Source organism: Castor canadensis, chromosome 17, assembly GCF_047511655.1.
Source record: "Castor canadensis chromosome 17, mCasCan1.hap1v2, whole genome shotgun sequence".
Classification (NCBI taxonomy): domain Eukaryota; kingdom Metazoa; phylum Chordata; class Mammalia; order Rodentia; family Castoridae; genus Castor; species Castor canadensis.
Window position 1 is genome coordinate 16,933,438 of NC_133402.1, and position 27,457 is coordinate 16,960,894.

At 42.5% G+C, this 27,457-nt stretch overlaps 1 protein-coding gene across 7 annotated transcripts; it reads left to right on the forward strand.

Moving 5' to 3' along the window:
* The first annotated feature begins 882 nt into the window (after window positions 1-882).
* Tmem219 (transmembrane protein 219) lies at window positions 883-27,376 on the forward strand. Of its 7 annotated transcripts, none has more exons than XM_074059318.1 (6): window positions 883-1,027; window positions 17,272-17,470; window positions 17,551-17,740; window positions 24,006-24,235; window positions 25,548-25,717; window positions 27,277-27,376. In XM_074059318.1, exons 2-5 carry the CDS (start codon window positions 17,306-17,308, stop codon window positions 25,683-25,685), a joined length of 723 nt encoding a protein of 240 aa, XP_073915419.1. In that variant the 5' UTR covers window positions 883-1,027; window positions 17,272-17,305; the 3' UTR covers window positions 25,686-25,717; window positions 27,277-27,376. The 7 variants fall into 7 exon arrangements, with proteins under 7 accessions (XP_073915419.1, XP_073915420.1, XP_073915421.1 ...); XM_074059319.1 differs by having other exon boundaries at window positions 898-1,027; window positions 17,269-17,470; XM_020157946.2 differs by lacking the exon at window positions 883-1,027 and adding an exon at window positions 16,109-16,264.
* The last annotated feature ends 81 nt before the right edge of the window (window positions 27,377-27,457 follow it).

Sequence of the window (27,457 nt, forward strand, 5' to 3'; positions counted from 1 at the left end):
CTGGGTGTACACATCTTAACATCTTAACAAGATGGCATTCACAATGAAAAATAGATTTCTTTTTCTTTTTAAAATGACACATTTTTTCCCCCTGTGAAGTTTGAGATGGAACCCAGGGCCTCAGTAGGCAAGTGTTCTACCACTGAGCTACATCCCCAGCCCAAGAGACTGGTTTTGAAAGAGTTGACACAAAACAAGTGTGTGTGTGTGTGTGTGTGTGTGTGTGTGTGTGTGTGTGTGTTTTCTTTTGGTTTTAGTTATCTTTCAGGTAGGGTCTCCCATTTTTTATTTATTTATTTGTTTTTGCTCAGGCTGGCCCGGACAGAGATCTCCTACTTAACACCTCCTGTGTAACTAGGATGACAGGCTTGAGCTACCATGCCCACCTTTGTTCAATTTTTGACAGGACTAGCTTTGAACTGTGATCCTCCTGATTTTTGCCTCCCAAGTAGCTGGAATTACAGTTGTGAGCTACCACTCCTGGCCCACACAAAATGAGTTTTAAATACTCTGAACAAACAGGTCTATGGGTTAGATTTGGCCTGAGGGCTTCCATTTGCCACCTCTCACTAGGATGGTCTCCCTTCTGGATAAAGCTAATACTATTATGAACAACGAAAAGTTATTATATATTTAGGATGAACTGGTGCTAGAACATATACTTCCACATGTACTATTTTATTTAATGTTCTTTTCTACCTGCCATTCACAACTCTCTGAACTGTATTCACGCTGTGCCATTTGCAAGGTCTCCTGCTGCATGTTTGACTATAAATGAGGTCAAATCTCTATTTTGCAGGAAGAGGCTGATGCATACCCATTCCCTTCTCACTGAGCCTGTAGCCATGGGAACTGTGATCAAGTACACAATAACACCTCCACAAACAAATCCTCAGGGAACAAAGTTCATTTTAATGCAGCTGACTTGACCACAGAGGAATCTGGGGGACTTTCCAGGCTCCATAGCATTGTGCCGCCTCCTGACTTTAAGCTGGCTCTGGAGGAGGAGAAAGTGGAGCTGTCTCAGGTATGAGTTTCTTACTGTGAGCTGGGACTTGGGCCAGGCAAAGAAAAGCTGTGAGGAACATTCTCTCAGGCCTCTCTCCTGAGGAAAAAGCAGAAGAGGGGCCTTGTATTCCAGGTCCCCAGGGCTCTGAGGGCTTTACTAGTTCTGTGAGTGTGTAGCTTAAGCCTAGAGTATAGAAAAAAATCCTGCATCACCCAGAGCATTGGCTAAAATATCTTAAAAGACCCTTCCAGCCCTGGAATCATAGTTCAGCACCCAATTCTATAATGGCTTCTCAGGCCTGTGAAGGTGGGAGGACAAGCTCTAGGTGCCTCGTGTTCTGCATTCCTGTCATTATCCATACAATATGTCCCATACAATTCCCTTCACTGTTCTTCAAAAAGCCCTCCAAAGTTTGCCGTCTCTGATGTTCTGAGGTAAGTCCTGGGAACCCTTAGGCTCACCTTCTCTGCCTTTCCCATTTCCTTTGCTCTGTGAGCCAAGATGTCTGGTATCCTTGCCTAACAAGGTCATTTCTAGGACTAGAGCTAGTGACACCCACCACTCCAAAGTCCCTTGGCCACTGCTATCCCTCATAGTCCAATGCTTGCAGTGTTGGGTTGGGCTTTGCTATAGTTGAAAGTGATGACATAGAACAGTCATTTTGAATACAATTGCTCCCAGGAATCTGTGAATGCCTTCTGGCATGCAATGTGGGCTTTAACAGCCTGGATCAAGCTGCTTTGAACACAGTTCAGTTGGCCATGGTCACTTCTGTCAGGGATTGGGTCGGTTAGCAGTCCATGCCTCCAGCCCCACTCTTGTCCTCTTTCTTACCTGCTTATTCACCTGAGGACCCAGCATGCCTCTTTGGGCAAGCTGCCCATTTTGAAAGAGATGAAAAAAAAGGATAAATGAAAAAGGGAAAGAGAAAGAAAGAAAGAAGAAAAACCAAAGAGGTTGCTAAAAAGAGTTCATATTTTTCTATCAATCAGTCCCCTAGGATAGAATGGAGGGTTGGGTTTTTTTTTTTCCCATCCCTGTACAATAAGAATTTTTTTTTTTTTGTAATACTGGGGTTTGAACTCAGGACCTCACACTTACTAGGCAGGCGCTCTATCACTTGAGCCTCTCCATCAGCCTCAATAAACATTTTTCTGTTTTATTATTTTATTTTGTGGTGCTGGGGATTGAGCCCAGGGCTCACACATACTCTACCCCTGAGCTATATTCCCAACTCGAGGCTTCTTTTATTATTAAAGAGTGATTAGCATATGTTAATTGTACACAATTTAAATTAATTATTGCAGTTAATTAATTAACTAATTGTGCAATTCAAACAGTAACAGAGACTCAGTGTACTTCAGGTTTTCCCTACCTTGGCCCCTCATATTCCATTTGTTCTCATTAGAGGTAGCCATTACTCAGAATGTCTTATTTATCTTTCCAAAACATTCCAGGCGTGTATAACTATGTATTAAACTTCTTTTGGTGGTCCAATACAAATATTAGCATACTGCACATGCTTTCCAACATTTACTGTTTCCGCTCCATCTATCTTGGACCGTGTCCTATGTCTGTACATGTAGATGTGTCTGCTCCTGCTTAGCAGCTGAGCAGTACTCTATTACAGATATACCATGATTTGTTTAAGACCCTGCTGATGCGTCAATCAGGTTGTTTCTGGTCTACTGAAAACAATATTGCAATCATTTTTTGTGGTACTAAGATTTGAACTCAGGACTTAGTGCTTGCTAGGCAGGTTCTCTAACACTTGAGCCCTCCACCAGCCTATGTAACACTTCTTGATACACATGAATAAGTAAGCTTGTCAGATAAATTCCTAAGGACAGTAACTGTGGCTCAGTGGTAGAGTATTTTCCTGGCATGCAGGAGGCCCTGAGTTTGATCTACACACACACACACACACACACACGCACGCACGCACGCACGCGCGCATACATAAATTCCCAAAAATAGAATTGCTGGGTCAAAGGTTATGTTCAATTTGCTATTTATTTTTCACTTTGTGCTTCACAGAACTTAAATCATTTTATACTCACATCAACACTTATGAGTGGGCCTGTTTTCCTATACCTTCCCCGATCATACCCAGACTTTTGATCTTGGTACAATTTATTTTATTCATCAAAATCATCACACATGTATTATGAACCAGGTTCTAGAATGGGCACATGAATGTAGAAATAAATGACAGGTTCTGACTTTTGCCCTTGTAATCTTGACATGCAAATTACAATATTATCAGGAAAATGCAACAAGTACAAGTTACAGAAGTAGTACAAAGAAAGGAGGGGATAATTTCATCTGTTTGGAGGAGAATGGGGATTGTTCACAGCTGGGGAAACTTTATGAAAAACCTGAAGTCTGAGATATGTTTCAAAGAATTCATTTACTTGGCAAATATGTGTTGCGTACTGTGTACTGTGTTCTGGGAACTTAGGATACATCAGCTACAAAGATTCCTGACCTCATAAAGTTCATATCACAGTGAGGAGACAGTCAATAAACAACTAAAGTGGCAAATGTGAAAATTAGCACTTAAGCAATCAGTGAATAGTAATTGGTAAGTAAGTACATTCGAAGGTGACAGGCACTAGGAAAACTAAAAAGCTGAGACAGGTCAGGTAGACAAGGAGTCCTGTGGTTGAGGGGGATACAAGTAGCAATTTTATCTTTGTTTTTTGTTCTGCTTTGTTGGAACAGAAAAATGTAATATAGCTAAGGTCTAGCCTTGAACTCCATTATACGTGTGTACCACCACATCCCTCATGAGTAGCAATTTAAATAGGGGAGTCAGGAGGGCCTCATCGTGAAGTCTTTTTGAACAAACACTTGAGGAAAGTAAGGGAGTCAGGCAAGCAGATACCTGAGGAAATGCTTTCAAAGTTTTCCAGGCAGTGAGAACAGTCACCCAAAGGCTGGAGGGGAGAGTTGGTCTGATACACTTGTGGAGGAGCAAGAAGGTCAGCAGACTAAGGGAAGGGAAGGGATAGTAAGAGATTGGAGATGGAATGAGAAAGCAATAGGGGGCCAGAGCTTGAGGGTTTAGTAGGCCTCTGAGCCAAGATGACTTTTACTTTTGTTGAAATAAAGGAGTCACTGCAAAGATTTCAAGCAGAGGAATAACATGATTTCAGTTATGTTTTTGTTTGTTTAAGATCACTCTGCCAGCTGTATTTAGAACATATGGCAGGGAGGACAAGGGCAGAAACAGGGAGATAAGGCAAGCAAGATGATGACAGCTGAGACCAGTATGGTGGTAGTAGAGGTGGTATGACATGGTTGGATTCTGGGTAGGTTTAAAAGTAGAGTCATAAAAATGGAAATGGGGTGAGAGAGAGAGAAGTTTTTTTTTTTTTTTTTTTTTCAGTCCTGGAGATTGAACTCAGGGCCTACACCTTGAGCTATTCCACCAGCCCTTTTTTGTGAAGGGTTTTTCAAGATAGGATTTTCCTAGGCTGGCTTTGAACCTCAATCCTCCTGATCTCTGCCTCCCAAGTAGCTAGGATCACAGGCATGAACCACTGGTACCCAGCTGTCAGAGAGGAGTCAAGAATGATCTCAAGGGTTCTTAGCCAGAGCTACTGATAAAATAGACTTGAAATCATTGAGATAGGAAGGCTAAAGGTAGGGGAAGTTTTAGAGGGAAAGACAAAAAAATTCAGCATTGGAAGCTGGCCATGGTGGTGTATGCCTATAATCCCAGCACTTGGGAGGCTGAGGCAGGTGGGGGGTGAATTCATGGCTAGCCTAGGCTGTATAGCCAGACCCTGTCTCAATAAAACAAAACAAAACAAAAAAGAATTCAGGGTTGGATATGGAAGTTTCAGAGCTCTATTAGACATCCAAGTATGTCAAGTAGGCAGAGAAAGATGAGTCTGGTGTTTGACGCTAGAAATATAAATTCAGCATGTGGATGATAAGTAGAAGTTTGTTAGGCAGATTAGGGTAGGGAACAATTCAGGGGAAAGAAACAGTTTGAAGCAAGGCATGTTGGCTCAAGCCTGTAATCTCAGCTACTTAGAAGGATGAGATTAGGAGGATCTCTGTTTGAGGCCAGACAGAGCAAAAAAGTTGGAGAGACCCCCATCTCGACCAATAAAATCTGGACTTGGTCATCAGAGCTGCATGTGAAGGGTAAAAAGAAGCTCACAGTCCAGGTCAGCCCAAGCATAAATGCGAAACTCTATCACAAAAATAACCAACACAAGCAAAAGGGCTGGAGGCATGGCTCAAGTAGTAGAGTTCCTGCATAGCAAACATAAGGCCCTGAGTTCAAATCCCATACCACAAAAAAAAAAAAAACAGCTTAAGCACACGCTTTTGAAACTTTGCCTTCTGTTTGGGAAGTCATAAGAGTCTGGCTCCCATTGGAAGCTAACCTACAAAGACGCCGTACAGTGGCAGATGCTGCTGCAGAGGTAAGTATGCAAGAGTGGGACCGCAGGGTTTTTCCGGAGCAAACAGGATACCAGCCTTACCTAAAGCAGTTGGTGATGAGTGACCAGGCTCATATTTCAAAATGATCACTCTGCCTCAAGGAAACAAATTTGGAGACTAGCCAGGCATGGCAGTGCACGTTGGTAATCTCAGCTACTCAGGAGGCAGAGGTAGGAGGATTGCGATTTGAGACTGACTCAGACAAAAGTGCAAGACCCTATCTGAAAAACAAAGTAGGGGCTGGAGGCATGGCTTAGGCAGTAGAGCACCTACCTAGCAAGCACAAGGTCCTGAATTCAGTCATCAGTACTGAAAAAAAAAATTGGATATGTTTTCAACAGTCCAAGCAAGAAAAATGTCAGGTGCCGCTGCACAATAGTAATGGCAGTGGAAAAGGAAAGAGGAGATTTGAGAAGTATGAGTAGTGCAGGAAAGTTTCAGTGATATACTGGGTACAAGGGGCTGAAGAATCAGGACAGACAAGGATGGTTCCTAGGAGTTTAGCTTGTGCAGAGTTCAGATGGTAGTGTCATCTAAGACCAGGAACAGTGGACCATCTGGGGGCGGGGGGAACAGTTGTAAGCTGTAGATAAACAACACCAGCTCATTCTGCATCCTGTTTTGGATATGGGAATTGGAGCAATGGGCTGGTGGAGTGGCTCAAGTGGTAGAGTGCCTGCCTAGCAAGCACGAGGCTCTGAGTTCAAACCCCAGTGCTGCCACAAAAAAAAAAAAAGAGTTGGAGGTGCCTGCAGAGCTGTCCACCATGTGTTTGGAAATTGGATCAGATTAGGTCATCAGGTTAAGTCATCAAGGCATAGTTAAAAGCATGGGTGCAAGTGTGTTTGGGCTGAGGGAAGGGAATCAGTAGAAAGGAGTCTGATTTTCTTGTTCCTCTCTGTCACCAAGTGCCTTGGCTCTACCTCCACAATGTACCCGAGTTCATCCACTTGAGACAAGTCTTGGCCCTTCATATCTTCCCTGAATTCTAGGAACTGATCCTAACTACTTTTCCCTCTCCCTTTTAACCTCTTCCAGCCCATTTTTCATCTAGTAGATAGATCTTTAAAAAAATATGTATATTGTTTTCCTTAAAAATCTCCATTGCTTTATAACAAACTCCAGTATCTGCCATGGCTCATTTACAAAGTCCTGGTTCCAGAAAGTTCTCTGGATGCTTCTCACACCACTGTCCCCCTACCCCTGAGTTCCATTCCCTGTTCCCTTTCATGCCAGTCTTCTCTCTGAATCTTTGCCCTGCTGTTCCTTCTAGCTGGAATCACCACTTGCCAGACTTGCACATAGCAAGTGTGTTCACATTCATAGACATCAGCTCAAGTCACCTTCACAAAGATATCTCCCTGACTTCCCTACTGAACCTGCCCTGTCTCCTAATACCTTCATATTTATTTCCTTCCTGTCCATTTCCAAATCTGATGTTAATTCTCTTTCTCACTGAAATGGAGGCTTGATGAAGGCTGGAACATTCCTCAACTCATTACTCATTCTAATCCCAACATCCAGGGTACATAGAGTTGCTCTATAAATATCTATTGAGTAAGTAAAGGTGGAAAAGAAGAGGAAGATGATTAGGGAAGCACGGAGGAGGGGAAGGGTGTTCAGAGCACATGGAAGGAATTGGCCTTGGGCTGAAGGAGTCCACAAAGGTCTTTAGACAGAGCATCAGAGCAACCTTGAGGCTGCCCTTCTAGGGAATGAACTCAGTGGGAAGTGTGGAGGATGCAATGAAGGGAGGGGAGAGTGGGGCAGAGAGGAGGTTCGGTGACAGCTGCAGCAGTCCTGATGGGAGATAATGAGAGCCTGAAGTAAGCAATAGCAGCAGAACGGCGAGGAGGGGAAGATTCCAGAGACAATTTTGATGATGGATGGGATGTGTGGGAGAAGGGCAGAGGGTGGGGACAGGCTGACTCAGAAGTTTTCTGCTTGGGAGACCGGGGTAGAGGGTGATACTGCTACCTGAGATGGAGACACAGGAAGAGCAGAATACCTCTGAAAAAGTAGTAAGCTCAGTATTTTAAGCAATTGTAGTAAATTACATCTCACAAACAATTCACCATTTTGTGTATTTTAAAGTGCACTAAGAACATTCACAATGTTCTACACCCATCACCTTTACTAGTGCTAAAACCTTTTCATCATATCAAAGAAAGCCCGACCCCAAAAGCGGCCTTTCCCTAGTCCCTCTTCCACTCCTCCCTGACAGCCACTAATCTAATCTACTTGATTTATTTCTGATTTGCCTACTCTGGATATTTTGTATAAATGGAATCAAATATTACGTGACTATTGTCTGGCTTAATTTGCTTAGAATAGTGTTTTCAAGGTTCATCCATATTGCATCATGTATTACAAGTTCATTTTTTTTATTCTTTTTTTCTTTCCTCCATGTTTTTCATTTTGACCATTTTTAATGTCCTGTTCAGTGGTATTAAGTACATTTATGCTATTGTACAACCATCACCACATCTCCAGATGTTTCTCCATCTTCCCACATTGAAACTCTATGCCCATTATCCTTTCCTTTCCCTCCATGTCATCACCATTCTACTTCTTTGGGTTGTTTTTTTGCTTCATTTAGTACTGGGGATTAAACGTAGCACCTCATGCATGCCAGGCAAGTGCTCTACCACTTGTCCCACACCCTTAACCCTATTGTTTGTGTCTTCTTTTTGAGATAGGGTCTGTTAACTTTGCCCAGGCTGGCCTTGAACTTGTGATCCTCTTGCCTCTGCCTCCTGTGTAGCTTGGATTACAGACATGAGCCACTAGGCCTGGCTCTCCATTCTATTTTCTGACTCCCATTATTTGACTACTCTAGATGCCTCATGAAAGTGGAATCATAATATTTGCCTTTTAGTGACTGGTATATTTCACTTAAAATCATGTCCACAAGGTTAATTCATATTATATCATGTCGTAGAATTCTCTTTCTTGTTAATTAAAACACTGTTCTATTGTAGGTATACACCACATTTTGTTTCATTCACCTGTTATTAGACATCTGGGTTATTTCCACTATTGTGAATAGAGCCTCTGTAAACGTTAATACACGTGGTTTTTGTTTGAGCACCTATTTTTAAATTGGGGGTGTATTCTCAGGAGTAGAATTGTTGGGTCACATGGTAATGCTGTGATTGACTGAGGAACTGCTGACCTGTTTTCAACAGCACATGTGATATTTTCTTTTCTTTTTTTTTTTTGCAAGTTGTTTTATTTACAATGCCAACTTTTAAAAGCTCAACTAGAGTTAACTGGACAATGAACTAGGCAGAAATTGCTTGACAGAAGAGGAAAAGTCCAAAATGCCACTTTCTACAGAGTAAAGAGAAAAGCTTTCGCTCATACTAGCAGAAACTCAGCCATAGGTTTAGAGTCTGTACTCAAACTACAACACATGTGATATTTTCATCCCTACCAGCCGTATACATCCTTACCCACACTTCTTATTTTCCTTTCAAAAACTGATGGCCACCTGGCCACCTTAGTGGGTGTGAAGTATTACAGAATTATGCATTTGATATGCATTTTTCTAGTGACTAATGATGTTGAGAAATTTTAAATGTAGTTATTGGCAATCTGTATTATCTTTTTTGGAGAAAAGTATAATCAGAGTCTTTGCCCATTTTTAAATTGAGCTATTTATCTTTTTTTTTTTTGTCAGTGCTAGGGTTTGAACTCAAGGCCCCATGCTTGCTAGGCAGGCACCTGAGCCATTCCACCAGCCTTTTTTTGTGTTGGGTATTTTTGAGATAGGGTTTCACAAACTCTTTGGCTTTGTTTGAACCACAATCCTCCTGGTCTTTGTCTGCTGAGTAGGTAGGATTACAGGTGTGAGCCACCAGTGCCTGGCTGCTATTTATCTTCTTACTATTGCAAATTAAATTATTTTTAAATTTTCTTTTCAGTTGCTTATTGCAAGTATATAGAAATACAACTGATTTTCTTGTGATGATTGTATATCAATTTTTTGTGGATTTCTTATGGTCTTAAAAGAGAGAATTTACTATTTTCTTTCCAATTTGGATGACTTTTATTTCCTCTTCTTGCCTAATTGCTCCGGTTGAAGCTTCTAGTACTATGCTGAACAGAATGGGCAAGAGCAGACATCTTGATCTTTCTCCGGATCTTAGGAAAGTTTTAGCTGTGGGTTTTACATCTATGACCTTTATCATTTTCAGGAAGTTCCCTTCCATTCCTAGCTTATTAAGTGTGTTTGGTTTTGTTTTTTGGGGGCACTGGGGTTTGAACTCAAGGCTTTGCTTTCTATTGTCAGGTGCCAGTGGTTCATGCCTATACTCCTTGCTACTTGGAGGTTGAGATCAGGAGAATCTCAGTTTGATTTTCAGCAGTAGTAAATAGTTTCTGAGACCCCATCTCCAAAATAACCAGAGCAAAATGGACTGGAAGTGTGGCTCAAGCAGCTTTGAAAGTGTGAAATTTTTAACTCAAATCCAGTTCTTATGTGGGTGGTGGGGAGTGTGTTTTTATCATGAAAAAGTGATTTTTCCAAAGGTTTCTGCATTAATTGAAATGCTCATGTGTTTCTTCTCTTCATTCTGTTAATCTGGGGCATTACACTGTTTTTATGTTGAAGAGCCCTTGTATTCCTTGGATAAATCCCATTTGATCATGGTTTATAATCCCTCTGATATGCTGCTGGATTTGATTTGCTAGTATTTTGTTGAGGATTTTTAGCATTTATATCCATAAGGAATTTTATTCTGTAATTTTCTTTTGATGTCTTTGTCTGGCTTTGGTATCAAGGTAATGCTGGCCTTATAGAATGAGGCCTCACCTCTTCTTTTCTTGAAGAATTTACTAAAGATTAGTTGATTCTTTTTTACATGTTTGCTAGAATTCACCAATGAAGCCATTTGGTCTCAGGCTTTTCTTTGTGGGGAGGCCTTTAAAATAATTACTACTAATTCAATTTCTTTACTTGTTATAGGTCTGTTCAGATTTCTCTATTTCGTCTTGATTCAATTATGATAATTTATGTATTTCCAGAAAAACTTACTATAAAACCAGCTACGGTCTCATTTTTCTTTGATTTTTGTTGTTGTTGCTTGTTTGTTTCATTTGTACACTACTGGGGTTTTCAACTCAGCCTCACACTAGGCAGGTACTTTACCACTTGAGCCATGCCCCTAGCCCTTTACAATTTTTTGGCCTACTCTATCCTTTATTTTGTTTGTCTCTACTTTAAAATTTATTAGATCACCTCTTTTGCTAAATCTGTGTATGTATAGTTTACTCTTCTTTTTCTATTTCCTTCAGGTGATAACTTAGGTGGTTATCATTACTATTATTATTTGGTGGTCCTGGGGTTGAGCTCAGGGCTTTGTGCTTGCAAAGCAGGTGCTCTACCTTTTGAGCCACACCTCCAGTCCATTTTGCTCTGATTATTTTTGGAAATGAGGGAGGTGTCTTGAACTATTTGCTGGGGTTGATCCTCCAGATCTCAGCCTCCTAACTAGCTGGGAGGCATGAGCCACCAGTACCTGGTTTAAGTTAGCTTATTAATTTGAGATTTTTTTTCTACTTTGGGAATTTTCTAGTTTTTCCCTGTTTTTTATTTATGCTTCCTGTATAGCTGGGATGACAGGCATGTACCACTACACCTAGCTCTTTATTGATTGAGATGGGGTCTTGGGTGATTCTTAACCTACTTTGGTTCTTATATGTGAGGCTGTGGTCAGGCTAACTTCCACCACTTATTATCCATGTGACCTTGGTTAAATTATTTAGCTTGTCTAAGAAGCAAGTTTCCACTGTAATATTAAGCTTGAGGGCCTATTAAGTGGATTATTTTAAGATTTTGGTATATACTGGTGCATTAAATTCACAACTAAGCTGGGCACTGGTGGCTCATGCCTGTAATCCTAGCTACTTGGGAGGCTGAGAGGGGGAGGATCAAAATTCAAGACCAGCCTAGGCAAATAGTTCCCAAGACTCCATCTCTAGAATAACCAGAGCAAAATGGACTAGAGGCATGGCTCAAGCAGTAGAGTGTCTGCTTTCCCAGCACAAAGCTCTGAGTTCAAACCCCAGGCACACCAAAAAGAAAAAAGTGCACAACTAATTTTGTGTTCTGATTGACCCCTCACCCACATTTTTTTCTCTGTAAAACATTTGTTTGCATACATTTACCCTGATTCTCAAGACTTGAGGTAGTTCCTTGCTTTAACCAGTTTTCATAGAATTGCTTGGTTTACTGTAAAAGTAAATAATGAATTATGTTCATTTGTGAGAACTGCTGTTCAAATATGCCTAATTACTTCACAACATAAGAATTATGAGGGGGCTGGGCTCAAGTGGTACAACTCCTGCCTAGCAGCACAAGATTCTGAATTCGAACCCCAATGCCATCAAAAAAAAAATAAATAAAAATAAATAAAAGAATAATGAGGGAAAACTCACATTTGTTGACCTTTCATTGTATATTAGGACTGTACTGGTCACTTTCATGCCTTATCTTACTCTAGAAACTAGATTTGTTATCTAGTAATGCTAGATGGATAGATTTTTTTGTTGTTGTTTGTTTGGTTTTTTTGGTTGTTTTTACAGTGCTGGGGATGGAATCCAGGGCCAGTGCATGCTAGAAAAGTGCTCTACTCCTGAGCTATGTTGCTGACCTGGATATTGTATACTTGGGAGAATGCCTGCCTAGCAAGCGTGAGGCCCTGAGTTCATACCTCAGTGCTGTCAAAAATAATAACAATAATTTTGTATTTCGATTATAGCAGGCATTAAAAAAATTGTTGACTAACCAGCATATTGGTGCACACCTGCAATTTCAGCAAACAGGAGGCTGACCAAGAAGATCAGGAGTTCGAGGCCAGCCTGGGCTACATATTGAGACACTATCTCTTCCAGCCTTTTTTTTTTTTTTTTTTTGGCAGCACTGCATTTTGAACTCAGGGCCTTATGCTTACTAGGCAGGTACTCTTACCACTTGAGCCACTCTTCCAGCCCTAAAGACACTATATCAAAAAACAAACAACCAATTGTCTACTGAATACTTGTTTGTTTGTTTGTTTCCTTTCTTTTCTTCATTTTTTTCATTTTTATTTTTCTACTGAATACTTTGTTTGGGGTTTTAACCTAAACTTCACAAATGTTTAAGCATGGGCAGATGTCCTTCCAACCTTAAAAGTCAGTGAATTCTTACCAGAACTTGCCTGTTGTTTTTTATTGTTACTATTTTGTTTTTGTTTTGGTTTGAACTCAGGGCCTCACACTCACTAGGCAGGAGCTCTACCACTTAAGCCACTCTCCAGCCCCACTGCTATTTTTTTCTTGGTGTTTTTGTGGTGCTGGGAAAAAAACCCAGAGCCTCATGCATGCTAAGCAAGTGCTCTACTGCCAAGCTACATCCCAGACCTACAAAACTACTTTTTGTTATTGTTTTTATTTTTGTTTGTTTATTTTTTTTGGTGGTATTGAGGTTTGAACTCAGGGCCTCACGCTCACTAGGCAGGCGCTCTGCCACTTGAGCCGCTCTGCCAGCTTTCGTTTTTGTTTTTAATAAATTGACCAACAGTACCAGCTAAGCAAATAGTGTGTGGTTAAACTATGACAGCATCTAGCTTGTGAGAGTGACCTGCTCCAGGAGCTGAGGCCCGGGCTAGGGAGAGTAGAACAAGATTAGAGAACATGCATAGTGGGCTCAAGTTAGGCTGTATGTGATTTGGGGAGCAAAGTTCTATGTAGGTGATCAGGAGACATCTCTTGGCAGAACTAAGCCAAAAATACTTAGTGGGAAAAGACTGATGTCAGGAAATTTGGGCTCAAGTTCCAGTTGAGGCTTAACTGTCTGAGTGATTTGGAACAAGTCTCATAACCTCTCCAAGATCTCAGTTTAGCATCTGTAAAACAAAGGGGGGATTTTTTTTCTTTTTCCGGTACTGGGGCTTGAACTCAGGGTCTTCACCTTGAGCCAGTCCTATTTTTGTGAAGTGTTTTTCAAGATTGGGTCTCATGAACCATTTGCCCGGGCTGGCTTTGAATCCTATCTTCCTGATTTCTGCCTCTTGAGTAGCTAGGATTACAGGCATGAGCCACCAGTGCCCGGCTGAGTGGAACTGTTTTTTTGTTGTTGTTTTTTGGATCATACTGGGGTGTGAACTCAGGACTTTGTTCTTGCTAGATATGTCCTCTACCACTTGAACCACACTCCTAGCTCTTTTTGCTTTAGTTATTTTCTAATAACTACACTGACTGGCTGGCCTGGTCTGTGATCCTTCTATTTATGCTTCCTGCGTAGCTGGGATGTTAGGCATGTACCACTACACCTAGCTTTTTATTGGTTGAGATGGGGTCTTGGGAACTTTAGTTGGCCTCAAATCACAATCCTCTTGATCTCTGCCTCTGGAGTAGGTAGAATTACAGGTTGAGCCACTATGCCTGGCCAAACCTGCTCAGTTATTAAGTGCCTTCCAATTGTTAGATGGTAAATTTCTCTGTGAACCACATTATTTTTCCTTTCAGAAGAAAACACTATGTATGTATGCTTGGAATTTCAACTAAGCCCATCAATGGTATTTATAAAGCACTTACTAGACTCTAGGAGATTGTGGCATAAACTTTTCCCCCCAGTGGTTTTTCAATTATTATTTTTAATCTTAATAATAAAATATTAATAACATAAAATTCACAATCTTAACCATTATAAGTATACAGCTCAGTAGTTTTAAGTACACTCATCTTGGCAGTGATGTGCAGCCATCACTACCATCCATCTCCAGGATTTTTTCATCTTGCAAAACTAAAACTCCTTATCACTAAACAATAACTCTCCATTTTCCCCTCCTCTTTGCCTCTAGAAACCATCATTCTACTTTCTGTCTGTAAGAACTTGACTATTCTAGGCATTTCATATAAATAGAATGATACAGTAATGTCTTTTGTGACTGACTTATTTCACTTAGCATAAAATGGTCTCAGATCATTCATGTTATAGCATGTGTCAGAATTTCCTTCTTTTTTAAGGTTGAATATATTCCATGTTGTGTATACCCCATCTGTTGATAGACACTTGGGTTGTTTTCACCTTTGGCTCTTGTAAATAATCCTGCTCTAAATATGAGTGCGCAATCCCTTTGAAATTCGGCTTTCAATTTTGGGGGGGTGGTACACACGAGTGGAACTGCTGAATCATATGGTAATTCTATTTTTAATTCTCAAGAATTGTTATACTTTTCTAATAGCAGCACATTTCATATTCCCACAAACAGTGCTCATGCTCCTAATTACTCATGTATTCACCAACATTTACTATTTTCTGATTTCTGGATTGTAGTCATCCTAACAGGTATGCGACGCTATCTCATTTTGGTTTCCATTTGCATCTCGCTAATGGTTAGTAATGTTGAGCATCTCTTTCTTGTGCTCCTTGTTCATTTCCCTATCTTCGGAGCAATGTCTATTCAGGTTCTTTGCCCAGCTTTTCATTGGACTGTTTGGGTTTTGTTTTGTTTTGTTTTAAACTTTTCTTTTATGGTGGGACTGAGCTTTGTGCTTGCAAAACAGGTGCTCTATCGCGTGAGCCATACCTCCATGTTTGTTTGGGGTTTTTTTGAGTTCCTTATAGATTTAACATAGTAACCCCTTGTCAGATACATGATTTTCAAATATTTCTTCCAATTCTGTGGGCTACTGTTTCACTGTTAATTATGTCTTCCGATGCACAGAAATGACTTTTTCCTCACTAATAATGGCACCCTTGGCAAAAGTCATTTAGCCATTTATGCAAAGGTTTTGTGCGACAAACTTCTGTGGGTGGTGGTGGTACAGTACAGACATGGTCTTTAAAGAACCCACAATGGAGTTAGATACTCAGATTCTGTTTCAAACAGTATTTGGCCAGTGCTGGCTGTGTGTTCAGTGGGCACTGGGCACATGTTTTCCCACACTTTACCACTTAAGCGTCTCAACCAACCAGTGAGATAGATCCTTTACAGAGGTATAATCTTACTGCCCTGGAGAGCATGGTTATGACTTGTGCAGGGGCACAGAGTCAAGATTTGAACCCAGAGTTGCTGGCTCCACGTGTCATGTTATTGCGTGTAAGATGATCTCATCCCTACATTGAGGACAGACGTGGACAGAGACGGCTGTCTATTGAGCAGCCTTGCAGCTCTATGATGCTCTGCATTAAGGAGTCTTAGCTAGAGGCCACGTCCACGCTTAGGCATTGACTAGTCTTGGGGTGCGGTGAAGAGCGAAGCCCAAACACCACTCTTAGCCCAAAAGAACAGACTCCTAAAAGTGGGAGCCCCACCCCACAGGGCGGACCCCAAGTCCTTCCTCGCAACCTGGGCGCGGCTGGGCCGTGCTATTGGCGCGGGTGGGAGACGAGCAACAGAAAAATACCTGCTACGAGATTCCCGTTGAAACTCTCCCGGAGGGTTGGTCCCGGGAGGTTCCCGTTGGTCCCTCCGGAGGGAGGCCGAGGGCTCTACAATGTTTCTAGCCTGCGCTCCCAGGCCTGCCTCCGTTTCCTCACCTCCCGCGGAGTTATTTTCTCACCCTAGCCCCTCCGTTGGGTTTTCCTTTGGTACGGCCTCCACGCTGCCTGGCAGCCGCGAGGCGGAATCCCGAGTGCACACTACGCATGCGCACCCCGCCGCGGGGAGGCGGGGAGGCGAGGCGAGGCGAGGCGAGGCGAGGCGGGGCGGGCGGGGGAAGACAGACGCCAAGCACGGACCCCGCCCCTTCGCCGCTCCACGCGTGACGTCGTGGGGGGCGCTGGCCTCCGCCCGGCTCCGAGCGGTGAGAGCTAGTGTCTGGCAGACCCAACGCCGCGAGATCGGGAAGGGATGCGGGTGTTGAGATCCTTCCGGAGGGGGCTTTGGGGAGGAGGGGCCCAGGTGCACCGCCAGCTGCTGACCCTCAGGCTCTACCACCCCTCCCCCGCGCCACCCCCCCCACCCCGCCGCCTCTTTTGCCCCTTCCAGACATGCCGGGACTCGAGGAAGGGCAGGGGCTGAGCATTTGTGACACCTGCATTTCCGTGGCTCCCACCGTCTCCCCACACCCCATGTGTTTATCTCCTCGCCTTCCAGAAGTCCCTTTTCATTGGGCTGTCGCTTCTTGGGTGGAATAGAGTACTCCACTTGGAAGCAGGAGATAGGTTTCAGACCTTGGCCCTACCACTCCTATGTTAAAGTCTCAGTTTCTCCCACAGTATTTTTGCCTTGCCTCACGTGGACACCAGGAAACATAAAGGACATCTGTTGAGTTCCTGAATGGCCAAGTACCATGCAGACTGTTCTGTCTGCCACATTGAGTCCTCATGACTTGGTGTTCTTAGAATTCCCATTTCACAGGTCCTCAAACTCACTGACATTAACTGACCTCACATAGCTAATGAGTAGCAAGGTAGATTCAAACCGATCTAGCCAGTGAGCTCCAAATCAGGAACCTTCTTCCCTTGTCTGGGCTCTGGCCAGATAGGTTTTTCAGCTAAACCCTAGCCCAGAACCGCTGCTTCCTCTTTCTCTAGCTGCGAAATCTCCCTTTCACGTTCCTTTTGCCAGCACAAAATGCTCTGCTCTGCTTATCTTGATTATTTCAAAAACAAAATGCAGTAAACTTCTCAGTAGTGCAGGGAGATAAGCTTTTGGAGTTGAAAATCTTGGATTCTGATCCACACTAGCTGTGTGACCTTGGGCAAGTCTCTTGTCTTCTCTGAGATTTAGCTTCCCTTTGTATAACATGGGTGAGTACCTTCTGACCAGCAGGCTCTTGTCCAGTTCTCCCTCGCTGTCCTCCAGCAGGCTCTCCACGGAGACCCAGACCCCTCTGCTCCTCATGGGCAGCTGCCAGGCAGGGCACAACCTGCATCTCTGCCTGGCCCACCACCCACCACTGGTCTGTGCTACTTTGATCCTGCTGCTACTTGGCCTTTCCGGCCTGGGCCTGGGTGGCTTCCTCCTCACCCACAGGACTGGCCTGCGCAGCCCTGACATCCCTCAGGTAAGTACACTGCTCCTCCCCCTTCCCATGTAGTCCTGCTCCTGCCACTGACCTCATCTCACCTCTCTTTTTGCTCACAGGATTGGGTCTCCTTCTTGAGGTCTTTTGGTCAGCTGACCCTGTGCCCCATGAATGGGACTGTCACAGGGAAGTGGCAAGGGTCTCATGTCGTGGGCTTACTGACCACCTTGAACTTCGGAGATGGTCCAGACAGAAACAAGACCCAGACATTCCAAGCCAAGATCCCTGGTAGTCAGATGGGATTGAAAGGTGAGATCAGGGAAAACTGGGGGTCCATCAGAACACTCAAGGCTGGGCCCTGACTTCACCACCCTGCTGACCTTAGGCATGTCCCTATGTCTTAGTCAGTTCTGCAGTAATAAGGACTAGATACTTATTCTGAGGTTCTTTCATTCTGTCCTTAGAGGTGTTAATGAGATGGGCAACTTTTGACTCAGAGTTCTTTCTCATTCCTATAGCTATCTCTTGGCAGCACCTTTTGCCTCAGTGATATCAGCATAGCCTGTTCAATTAAACTAGTATCGTAGGTGCCTGTTCTGTGTCTGGCATAGAAATTTTAAAAACCATCAATCTCTAAAGACCCTATAGTCTTCTGTCAATATGATGACACAGAGAGAGATATCATCCAGTGAGTGCCATTAATTCCTGGGTGACATTTGGTCTCAGATTTTTTTCTTTTTCTTTCTTTTTTTTTTTTTTAATTGTGGCACTCAGGGCCTTGTACTTGCTAGGCAAATGCTGCACCACTTGTGCCATGCCACCTATATATAGAGAGATACATGACTGCGTTGAGATATGATTCACGTACCCTGTAATTCACACACTTGAAATATACAGTTAAATGAATTCCTCTATTCACACAGGTATGGACCATCACCACAGTTCCTTTTAGAACATTTTCATCAGACAAACAGAAACTCTCTAGCCCTTAGCAATACCACTCTCTCTCCCCCAGGCTCCCAGCCTTAGACACCTACTAATGTACTTTTATCTCTGTAGCTTTGCCTATTTTAGACATCAGTACAATATGTGGGTCTTTTGTGACTGGCCTTTCACTTGGAATGTTTTTAAGGTTCATGCAGTTGTAGCATGTATTAGTATTTCATTTATTTTTATTGCTGAATAACATGGTATGACACAGTTTTGTCTATTAATCATTTGATTGACATTTGGGTTGTTTCCACTTTTTGAGTATTAGAAATGATGCTGCTTTGAACACTTGTGTGTACATGTTTTCAATTCTCTAGAGAATATACTCATGAGTAGAATATATGATAATTCTATTATTAATTTAACTCAGGGCCTACACCTTAAGCCACTCCACCAGCCCTATTTTTGCGATGGGTATTTTTGAGATAGGGTCTCTCAAACTGTTTGCCCAGGCTGGCTTCGAACCTCGATCCTCCTGAGTAGCTAGGATTACAGGCGTAAGCCACTGGTGCTGGCTTTCATTAATCTTTTGAGAAACTACCAGGCTGTTTTCCATATTGCTACACTTTTTGCATGCTACTCAGACACTCTACTACTTCAGCCATATCCCTAGCCTTTGTTTTTGTATTTTGTTTTTGAGATAGGGTCTTTTTTTTTCCTTTTTGGTGGGACTGGGGTTTGAATTTAGGGTGTTGCACTTGCAAAGCAGACTTTTTACCACTTGAGCCACACCTCCAGTTCATTTTGCTCTGGTTATTTTGGAGATGGAGTCTTCAGAATTATTTGCCCAGGCTGGCCTCAAACCTCAGTCTTCCCGATCTCATCCTCCCAAGTAGCTAGGATTACAGGAGTGAGCCACTGACTTGAGATCAAGTCTTATTAACTTTGCTTAGTCTGGCCTCGAATTTAGGATTATCCTGGTTTTGCCTCTCAGGTTGCTGGGATTATACGTGTACAAAACCATTCTAAGCTCCATTTTGTATTTTCATCAACATAAGATTTGCACTTTATCTACTTCCTCACTAACATTCGTCATCTGTCAGTTTTACTATAGCTTCCCTAATCATTGTGAAGTTATAGCTCACAGTTCTGATTTGCATTTTCCTGATGGCTAAAGAGATTTAGGATTTTTCATGGTCTTATTGACCTTTTGTATGTCTCCTTTGGAGAAATATATTTTCAGAGACTTTGCTTAATTTTTAAATTGGGTAATTTGTCTTTTAATTATTGACTTGAAGACTTCTTTTCTTTTTTGCCAGCCCAGTTTGAATTCAGGGCTTCTAGGCGGGTACTCTACTACTTGAGCCACACCTTCAACCCTTTTTGTTCTGGTTATTTTGAAGATGGGTTTCACTTTTTGCCCAGGCTGGTCTGGACCTTGATCCTCTCAATCGAAGTCTCCCAAGTAGCTTGGATTATAGGTGTGAGTCACTGGGTCCTTCTGATTGTAAGAGTTCTTTTTTAGATACAAGTCCCTATCTGATGTATGATTTGCATCTTTTCTCTCCTTTGTGCTGTTTTTGAAGCACAAAAGTTTTGAATTTTGATGAAGGTCCAGTTTATCAGGGTTTTTTCTTAATTTGGGGGTATGATGTGATGGGGTCCAACCTCATTCTTTTCTGTATCCTATTATCCTAGAATCTTTTGTTGAAAAGACTTATCTTTCCCCATTGGCACCCTACTGAAAAACAATTGAGCATAAATTATTATTGGCTTCTAGACTCTTAGTTCTATCTACCGATCCATATGTCTACCCTTATGCTAGTATCACACTGTTTTGATGACTGTAGCTTCATAGTACGTTTTGAAATTAGGAAATGTTAGTCCTCCAACTTTGTTCTTCTTTTTAAAGATTGTGTTGGCTATTCCAGATCTCTTGAATTTCCCTACTAATTTTAGAGTCAGCTTGTTAATTTCTACTTTTGTAAAGAAGCTCTATTTTTTGTAATGATCAGAAATAAAGTAATAATACCAAAGATTATGTTTTGGATTATATGGTTGTATCAACCATCCAGTAATTATGGAGCACATACTGTATACCAAACAGGGTAATACGGAGGTCTGTAAGACATGGACCCTCCCTTCAAGTTGCTTCCAGTCTACCAAGGACACAGATTTGAATAGAAGTAAGTGTCTTTCAGTGTGTGAAGTAGAACATATGGTACAGTGGGAGTACCCAGAGATCCATAAAGCAGGGATGGTGAAGAAAGGCTGGCCTTTCTGAGGATACAACGCCTAAGCTGAAGCTTGAGGAGCTCCTACAATGCACAGTTCCAGCCATGGCAACAGCAGACATAAGGCATATAGGTGGGAACCAAAATAGTATGTTTAGGAATTTCGAAAGGTTCTGGTTGGCTAGTGCACACAGGGGAAGGAATGTTGAATGAGTTATGGGCAATAGGTCCAATGGAGGCAGAAACCCATGGAGGATCTTGTATGCAATTCAAAGTAGTTGGACTTTAATCCAGTATACTGGGCAAACTCAAAGATTTTAATCAGAGATCCAGGTGCTGGTTGCTTATGCCTATAATCCTAGCTACTCAGGAGGCAGAGATCAGGAGGACTGAGGTTCAAAGCCAGCCAAGGTAAATAGTTTGTGAGATCCTACCTTGAAACCCAACAGGATTGGCAGAGTGGCTCAAGCAGTAGAGCGCCTGCCTAGCAAGTGTGAGGCCCTGAGTTTGAACCCCAGTACCATCAAAAACATAAAAAAGATTTTAGTCAGGGAAGTGGTAGGATTTTGTTGTGCTACTTTTTTTAAAAAAAAAATCACACTTTCTTGGCTGACTACCAGGAAGGAATGTGTCCAGACACAGGAAGCCAGTTAGGAGGTGACCATGATGAAGAGATGATAAGAAAATCTGAGCTACCACAGTGGTATGATCTGAGAGAGACACTAGAAACCTGGAATTGACAAGACTTGGTCCCTGATTCCATCTGGTGATGAAGGAGAAAGGGGAAAAGTTGTCTTCATTTTCAGTTTTCAGTAGTGACTATGGTGCGTGTATGGATTTGTATTTTTCCTTTTCACTTACACATAAGTGGTTTTCCATATTACTACCCTGTCTTCAATATTGTTACTTTAATGATTGCAAATTAACCCATTAAGTGGTTAGGCCATCATTTGTGAATGCTTTCCCTAATAAACATCTCTACTGATTCCTAATTTTTGTTATTTTGGGTAAAATCAAAGTAAACATCTTAGTGTTTTTTTGTTTTGTTTTTGTTTTTCTGGTGCTCAGGATGGAGCCCAGGGCCTAGCTCATGCCTGTGCTCTGCCTCTGAGCTACATCCCCAGTCCTTGCTATACTTTACATTTTTCTTAACCTGTTTTTTTAGGATTAATTTTTATAAGTAGTATTGCTTTTTTTATTTTTTTATTTTTGGCAGTTGTAAGGTTTGAACTGAGGGCTTCACGCTTGCTAGGCAGGTGCTCCATCACTTCAGCCATGTCCCTAGCCTTTTTTGCTTTAGTTATTTTTCAGGTTGGCTTTCCTTTTTGTCCTAGTCTGGCCTGAAACTGCAAACCTCCTACCTAGGGCTTCCCAAGTACCTGGAATCACAGGCGTATGCCTCACTTGTTGTTTGAGATTGAGTCTCACTAACTTTTTGCCCAGGCTCACCTTGAAGAACGATCCTCTAATCTCCACTTCCTGAGTAGCTGAGATTACAGATGTGAGCCACTGTGCCCAGCCACAAGTGGTATTACTGAGTCAAAGGGTATGAACTGTTTTCTTTTCTTTTTGAAACAGGATTTCTTAATGAAGCCCAAGATGGCCTCAAACTTAACTCAGCCACCTGAGTGCAGGGATTACAGGCATGTACCATCATGTAGGACTTGTTATTCCCCCACCCCCTTTGGTTTGATTTTGTTGTTTTCTTTTGTGGTACTGGGGTTTGAACTCAGGCTCAGGGCCTCAAGCTTGCTAGGCAGGTGTTCTTACTGCTGCTTAGTCACTCCACCAGCTGTGTGTGTGTGTGTGTGTGTGTGTGTGTGTGTGTGTGTGTGATGAATTTTTTTGAGATAGGGTGTTGCAGACTATTTTCCTGGGGCTGGCCTCAAACTGTGATCCTCCTGATCTCTGCCTCCTGAGTAGCTAGGATTACAGGTGTGAGCCACCAGTGCCCAGCTACTTGTTTTTTTGTTGTTGTTGTTTTTAACTTATCTTTCATTGTCTGGAAGTCTTCTAATTTTTATGAGCTTAGGTTGTTTTTGTTCTTTATCAAGTCTTTTTATGTTTTGTGTCTTTGAAGGAATGCCTTGGTCACTTTACAATTGGAAAATATTCTTCTGTATTATCTTTTAATACTTGCTTAAAATTATTTTTGGTTTGTATAGTTCTGTAATATATTTCTGGGATTTATTTATTTATTTGCGGTGCTGAGGTTTGAACTCAGGGCCTTCCTCACGCTTGCTCGGCAGGTGCTCTACCATTTGAGCCATTCCACCAGTCCCATCTGGGTTTTATTTTACATTGTGAGAAAACAGTCTAACTTCCTATTTTTTTCCACATGGAAATTGTCCCAAAGCCATTTACTAAACAGGTCATCATTTCCCCACTAATTTAAAACAGGATGTGAACCTTTTCATGGGTTTTAGTATCTAGTGGAACACTGCTTTCTTAAAAAGGATAAATGAGCTTTTACAAACTGACATGGACAGTGTGTCTCTACCTGTCCCGCTGCAACCTTGTGAGTCTTGGAATGATTACTGCATTAATTGTAAGCTAATTTCAGTTAATGTGTGTTTGTTCCTGCACATCTATTTTCATTTCTCAGTGTCATACAGTACTTTATTGAATAGAATCCATGCCAAGACACCTGGTATTATAGGAAGCCTAAGAAATGAACAAAAGCCTGACAGGGCATGATGGCTCGTGTCTGTAATCCAAGCTCCTTGGGAGGTGGAGATTGGGAGGATCATGGTTCAAGGCCCACCCAGGCAAAAAGTTAGCCAGAGCCCATCTCAACCTGGGTATAGTGGTGCACGCCTGTCATCTCAACTGAGCAGGAAACATAAACAGGATTGTGTTCCATACCAGCCTGAGCCCCATTTGAAAAATAAGGAAAGCCAAAAAGGGCTGTCAGAGTGGCTCAAGTGGTAGAGCATCTGCCTTGCAAGTGCATTCAAACCCCAGTCCTAAAAAAAAAAAAAAAAAAAAAAAAAAAGATGAAACGAACAAATGAACAGAAGTGAACAGAAGCTTAATAATGTCTGGCTCCTGCCCCACTGTCTTTTCTTTTTGCAGTACGGTACTGGGGTTTGAAATCAGTGCCTTGATTTGCTAGCCAGGTCTCTAGTCCTTTTTGCTTTAGTTATTTTTTCCAGATAGGTTCTCATGTTCTTTACCCAAAGCCAGCCTCAGACTGCAGTTATCATGCCTCTACCCCCTGTGTAGCTGGGATTGCAAGTATGAACCACCAGGCTTATTCTTTGAAATAGGGTCTTCCTAACTTTTTGCTTAAACTGGCCTCAGACCATGATCCTCCTATCTCCCCATCAGAAGTAGCTGGGATTACAGTCTTGAGCCAGTATGCTTGGCACAACCCCTCACTTCTTTCTCCTCTCCTGGTCTTCTTGCAGGGTCTTTTGCAGGAGAGCTGATCCTCATCACAGCCAGAGTGACCTCAGAAAGGACTCCAGGAACCTGTCTATATTTTAGCGCTGTTCCAGAAATCCTGCCCTCAAGCCAGCCACCTATATCCTGCTTAGAGGAAGGAGCAGGAAATGCCACCCTGAGCCCTAAGATGGGTGAGGAGTGTGTTAGGGTCTGGAGCCATGAAGGCCTTGTGCTCACCAAGCTGCTCACCTCGGTAAGAATCTCAGGTTGGTCGTCAGGGTTTTGTAGACTGCCATGCTGAATGCTGTCTGGAAGATTCCAGGAGGCAATTTCATCTAGTAGAAAAAGCATAGGTATTCTTTATAACTCAGCCTGAGAGGCTGTGTGACTTAGAGCAAGCATCTGAACCTCTCTGAGCCTCAGATTCTTCACCATGAAACAGAAAACACAATACTATCTCCTAATTCCAGCAAATAAGGCTTGAATGAGAATGACTGTCAAGGGCTCAGCATAATATTGCGTACATAATAGATTTGATAAATGACAATTGTTTGCTGTTGTCTTTAAATAAGATAAAGTATGATCTCAACTTCAAAGGAATTGGGAAGCTGTAATAAGAGGCAGAATGGGATAACTGCTGTCATAAGAGATGTGAGCAGTGTTACAAACACAGTGTAAGGAGCAATTCATCCTAACTTGAACATTTATGGATAATGCTTCCCAGAGAAGGTGCCACTTGAGAAAGAACTGTGTACAGTGGTTTATAATGTACACAGTGCTTTCAGGTTCATTATCTCATTTGATCTTAAAATAGCCTTTTGAGGTAGGAGCTATTATCCCATTTTACAGATGAGGAAACAGGTTTAGAGAGAGGGAGCAATTGCCTAAGGCCACACAACTGGTTATTTGGCAGAGCCAAGATTGTAATCCATGCCTTCTGCCCTGCCATTCTGAAAGAATGAGGAAGTAGAGAAGCCCAAGCGGGGAGGGACAGGAACACAAGCCCAAGGATGGAGAAGTGTTTGGTCTTTGGGGAGGGGTTAAACTGGCATAAAGGGATGGGGACACTGATCTGGTGGCGCTGACTACAGATGATCATGCTGTGACTGGACACTGAAATGGGGAAACCACTGAGGGCTTTGAAGGAGGAGAGAAAAGCCCTTGCCAGTGCTGGGTGGAAGAGATGGGCTGAGTAGAAAAGGAAGAGTCACTAGGAGGTTACTGCCAGTCTTCCCTCTCATTTGAAAAGACCTGGGATGAGCACAGCCTGGCTCTGCTAACAAAGCCTTTAAAATGTGAAGAGAGAACTTTCCTGACTTAGGGAGCCATTTTGGATTCCAATGGATGGAGGGCTGGGCAAGAAAGCAGTTTGTAAACCATGAAGACAAATGTTAACTTGTCTAAAATAACATTTTCCCATTAGCTGCTCCCCAAATGTGAGAAGCCTCTCCTTTCTGGAGACTTCTCTCCATAGCTTTGGGCTGGGGCAAGCCATCTTGTCCAGGGGGAGATTTTGTCCCTCCTCTCTCCATCACTTCCCTTTCCCTCTCTATGCCCACTTTTAGGAGGAGCTGGCTCTGTGTGGCTCCAGGCTGCTGGTCTTGGGTTCTTTCCTGCTTCTCTTCTGTGGCCTTCTCTGCTGTGTCACTGCTGCATGCTTCCACCCGCGCCGGGAGTCCCACTGGTCTAGAGCCCGGCTCTGAGGGCAGTGGCCTAGTTCCTGCCTTGTTCTCAGGTGAGAATATTTGCTCCTCTGAGAATAGGAGATGGGGTGGGGGGTGGCAGTTATAATTGGGGTAAAGCAGATCCTTGGAATCCATTTTCAAATACTGCTTCTTATAAGTTCCAGAGAAGTCTATTCAACTACTTCTGTCCAGCAATTTACACCATAAACATGCAACATTTTCTTATTAGTTACACTTTTTTAAAATTATAAACTAGTTAACAATCACGTAGAAAAGTCCCCAAAAATTAAAACACTTGTAACTATCACCTAGAGAAAAAATGATATATCACCATCAACCCAGAAGCCCCTCATGGTCCTTTCCTTGCTAATAATGTCCTCCCTCTCCCTAGAAGCTCACTGCTATCCTGCTTTATAGTTTTATGCAAGAATGCATTCCAAGGATGCATGTGGTTGGTTTTATTTATTTGTGAACTTTATATAGATGGAATAATTCATATTCTTTTGTGACTGATTTCTTTCAAGTAACAGTCTGGTTTTTATGGTTGATCAGAGCCAGTGCAGGTGGCTCATGCCTGTAATCCTAGCTACTCAGGAGGCAGAGATCAGGAGGATTGACATTTGAAGCCAGCCCGGGCAAATAATTTATGAGACCCTATCTTGAAAATACCCAACCTCAAAAAAGGGCTGGTGGAGTGGCTCAAGTGGAAGAGTGCCTGCCTAGCAAGCATGAGGCCCTGAGTTCAAATCCCATACCACCAAAAAAAAAAAAAAAGACTGATCTGTAGCTGTAGTTCACATCTGTTTTGGCAAAGATAATGAGTTAAGAGGGTTCAAGTTTGATGATTTGCCCTGGATATGAATCATGCTTGTTTTGCTTTTGTCCTGAAATGACAGTTTTATGATACAAATTTTGTAAAATTCAACTTCAACAGCTCAAAAGAGTCTGATTAATCATGTCCATTTACTGGGCACATACTGTGTCCCCAAGCACTTTACATGAACTCCTGCATTTAGAAAAAGTTGATAATGCTAACAAGATTCTTTGGAGGAAACAATTCTCCAAAGAGGATTGTTCACAAAGAGAAGCAGGAGTGAAGGACATACTGGCTAACTAGTTCACATGTCAGCTCATTAAGGGAAAGAAATATTTCCATAAAGGTTTCACCCTGTTAGGTGGGTCTCATCTCATTGAGAACCTCATGTTATACAGCCAGCTCTTAAGCTGCTATCAGCTTCAGCTGGCCTCAGTGCCCTAGGAAACTACTGTGGGAGAAGTGGATACAGCTGGGGCCCAGGAAATTGCTCTGGCCAGAGGAAGTGGAAGCTCAGATCAACTTTAATAATTTAACTTGGGGCTAGGCCTTATTGCCCTAAACACCTACCCAGGACTGGAAATGATGGAGCCCTCCCAGCTTCTGAGTGGGAAAGGAAGGCTTTCTGGCCCCTGGCAGGTCTTGAGGCCCTGAGGCCACCCCAGTGGGATTAAGTGTTCTTACCTGTCTCCAGTTGTCACTTCTTTTGCTCCTTCCTCAATTTCTGAATTCATCCCAGAGCTTTCCTCAGGGGCACTCTGACCTGTCCCATTTTGTTTTTTTCTTTCTCACCAGGTGTCAGTCAACTTATTGGGCTTTGGTTCTGAATTGGAAGAGATGTCATAAAAAGTGAAGAGCTGGATTGTGGGGGAAAATAAAAGGCTTTTTTGCCAGGTGTTGCCTAAGGTGTTTATTGGGGACTGGATTAAAGTGGGAGTTTTAGGGTAGACAAGTTTAGAAGGTGTGGTGCCTTTTC

Coding starts and splice junctions, on each gene's coding strand:
- Tmem219 (XM_020157929.2), top strand. CDS start 17,210: ATGGGTGAGTACCTTCTGACCAGCAGGCTCTTGTCCAGTTCTCCCTCG. Junction 17,741..24,005: donor TAGTCAGATGGGATTGAAAG/GTGAGATCAGGG, acceptor GTCTTCTTGCAG/GGTCTTTTGCAGGAGAGCTG. Junction 24,236..25,547: donor TCACCAAGCTGCTCACCTCG/GTAAGAATCTCA, acceptor GCCCACTTTTAG/GAGGAGCTGGCTCTGTGTGG.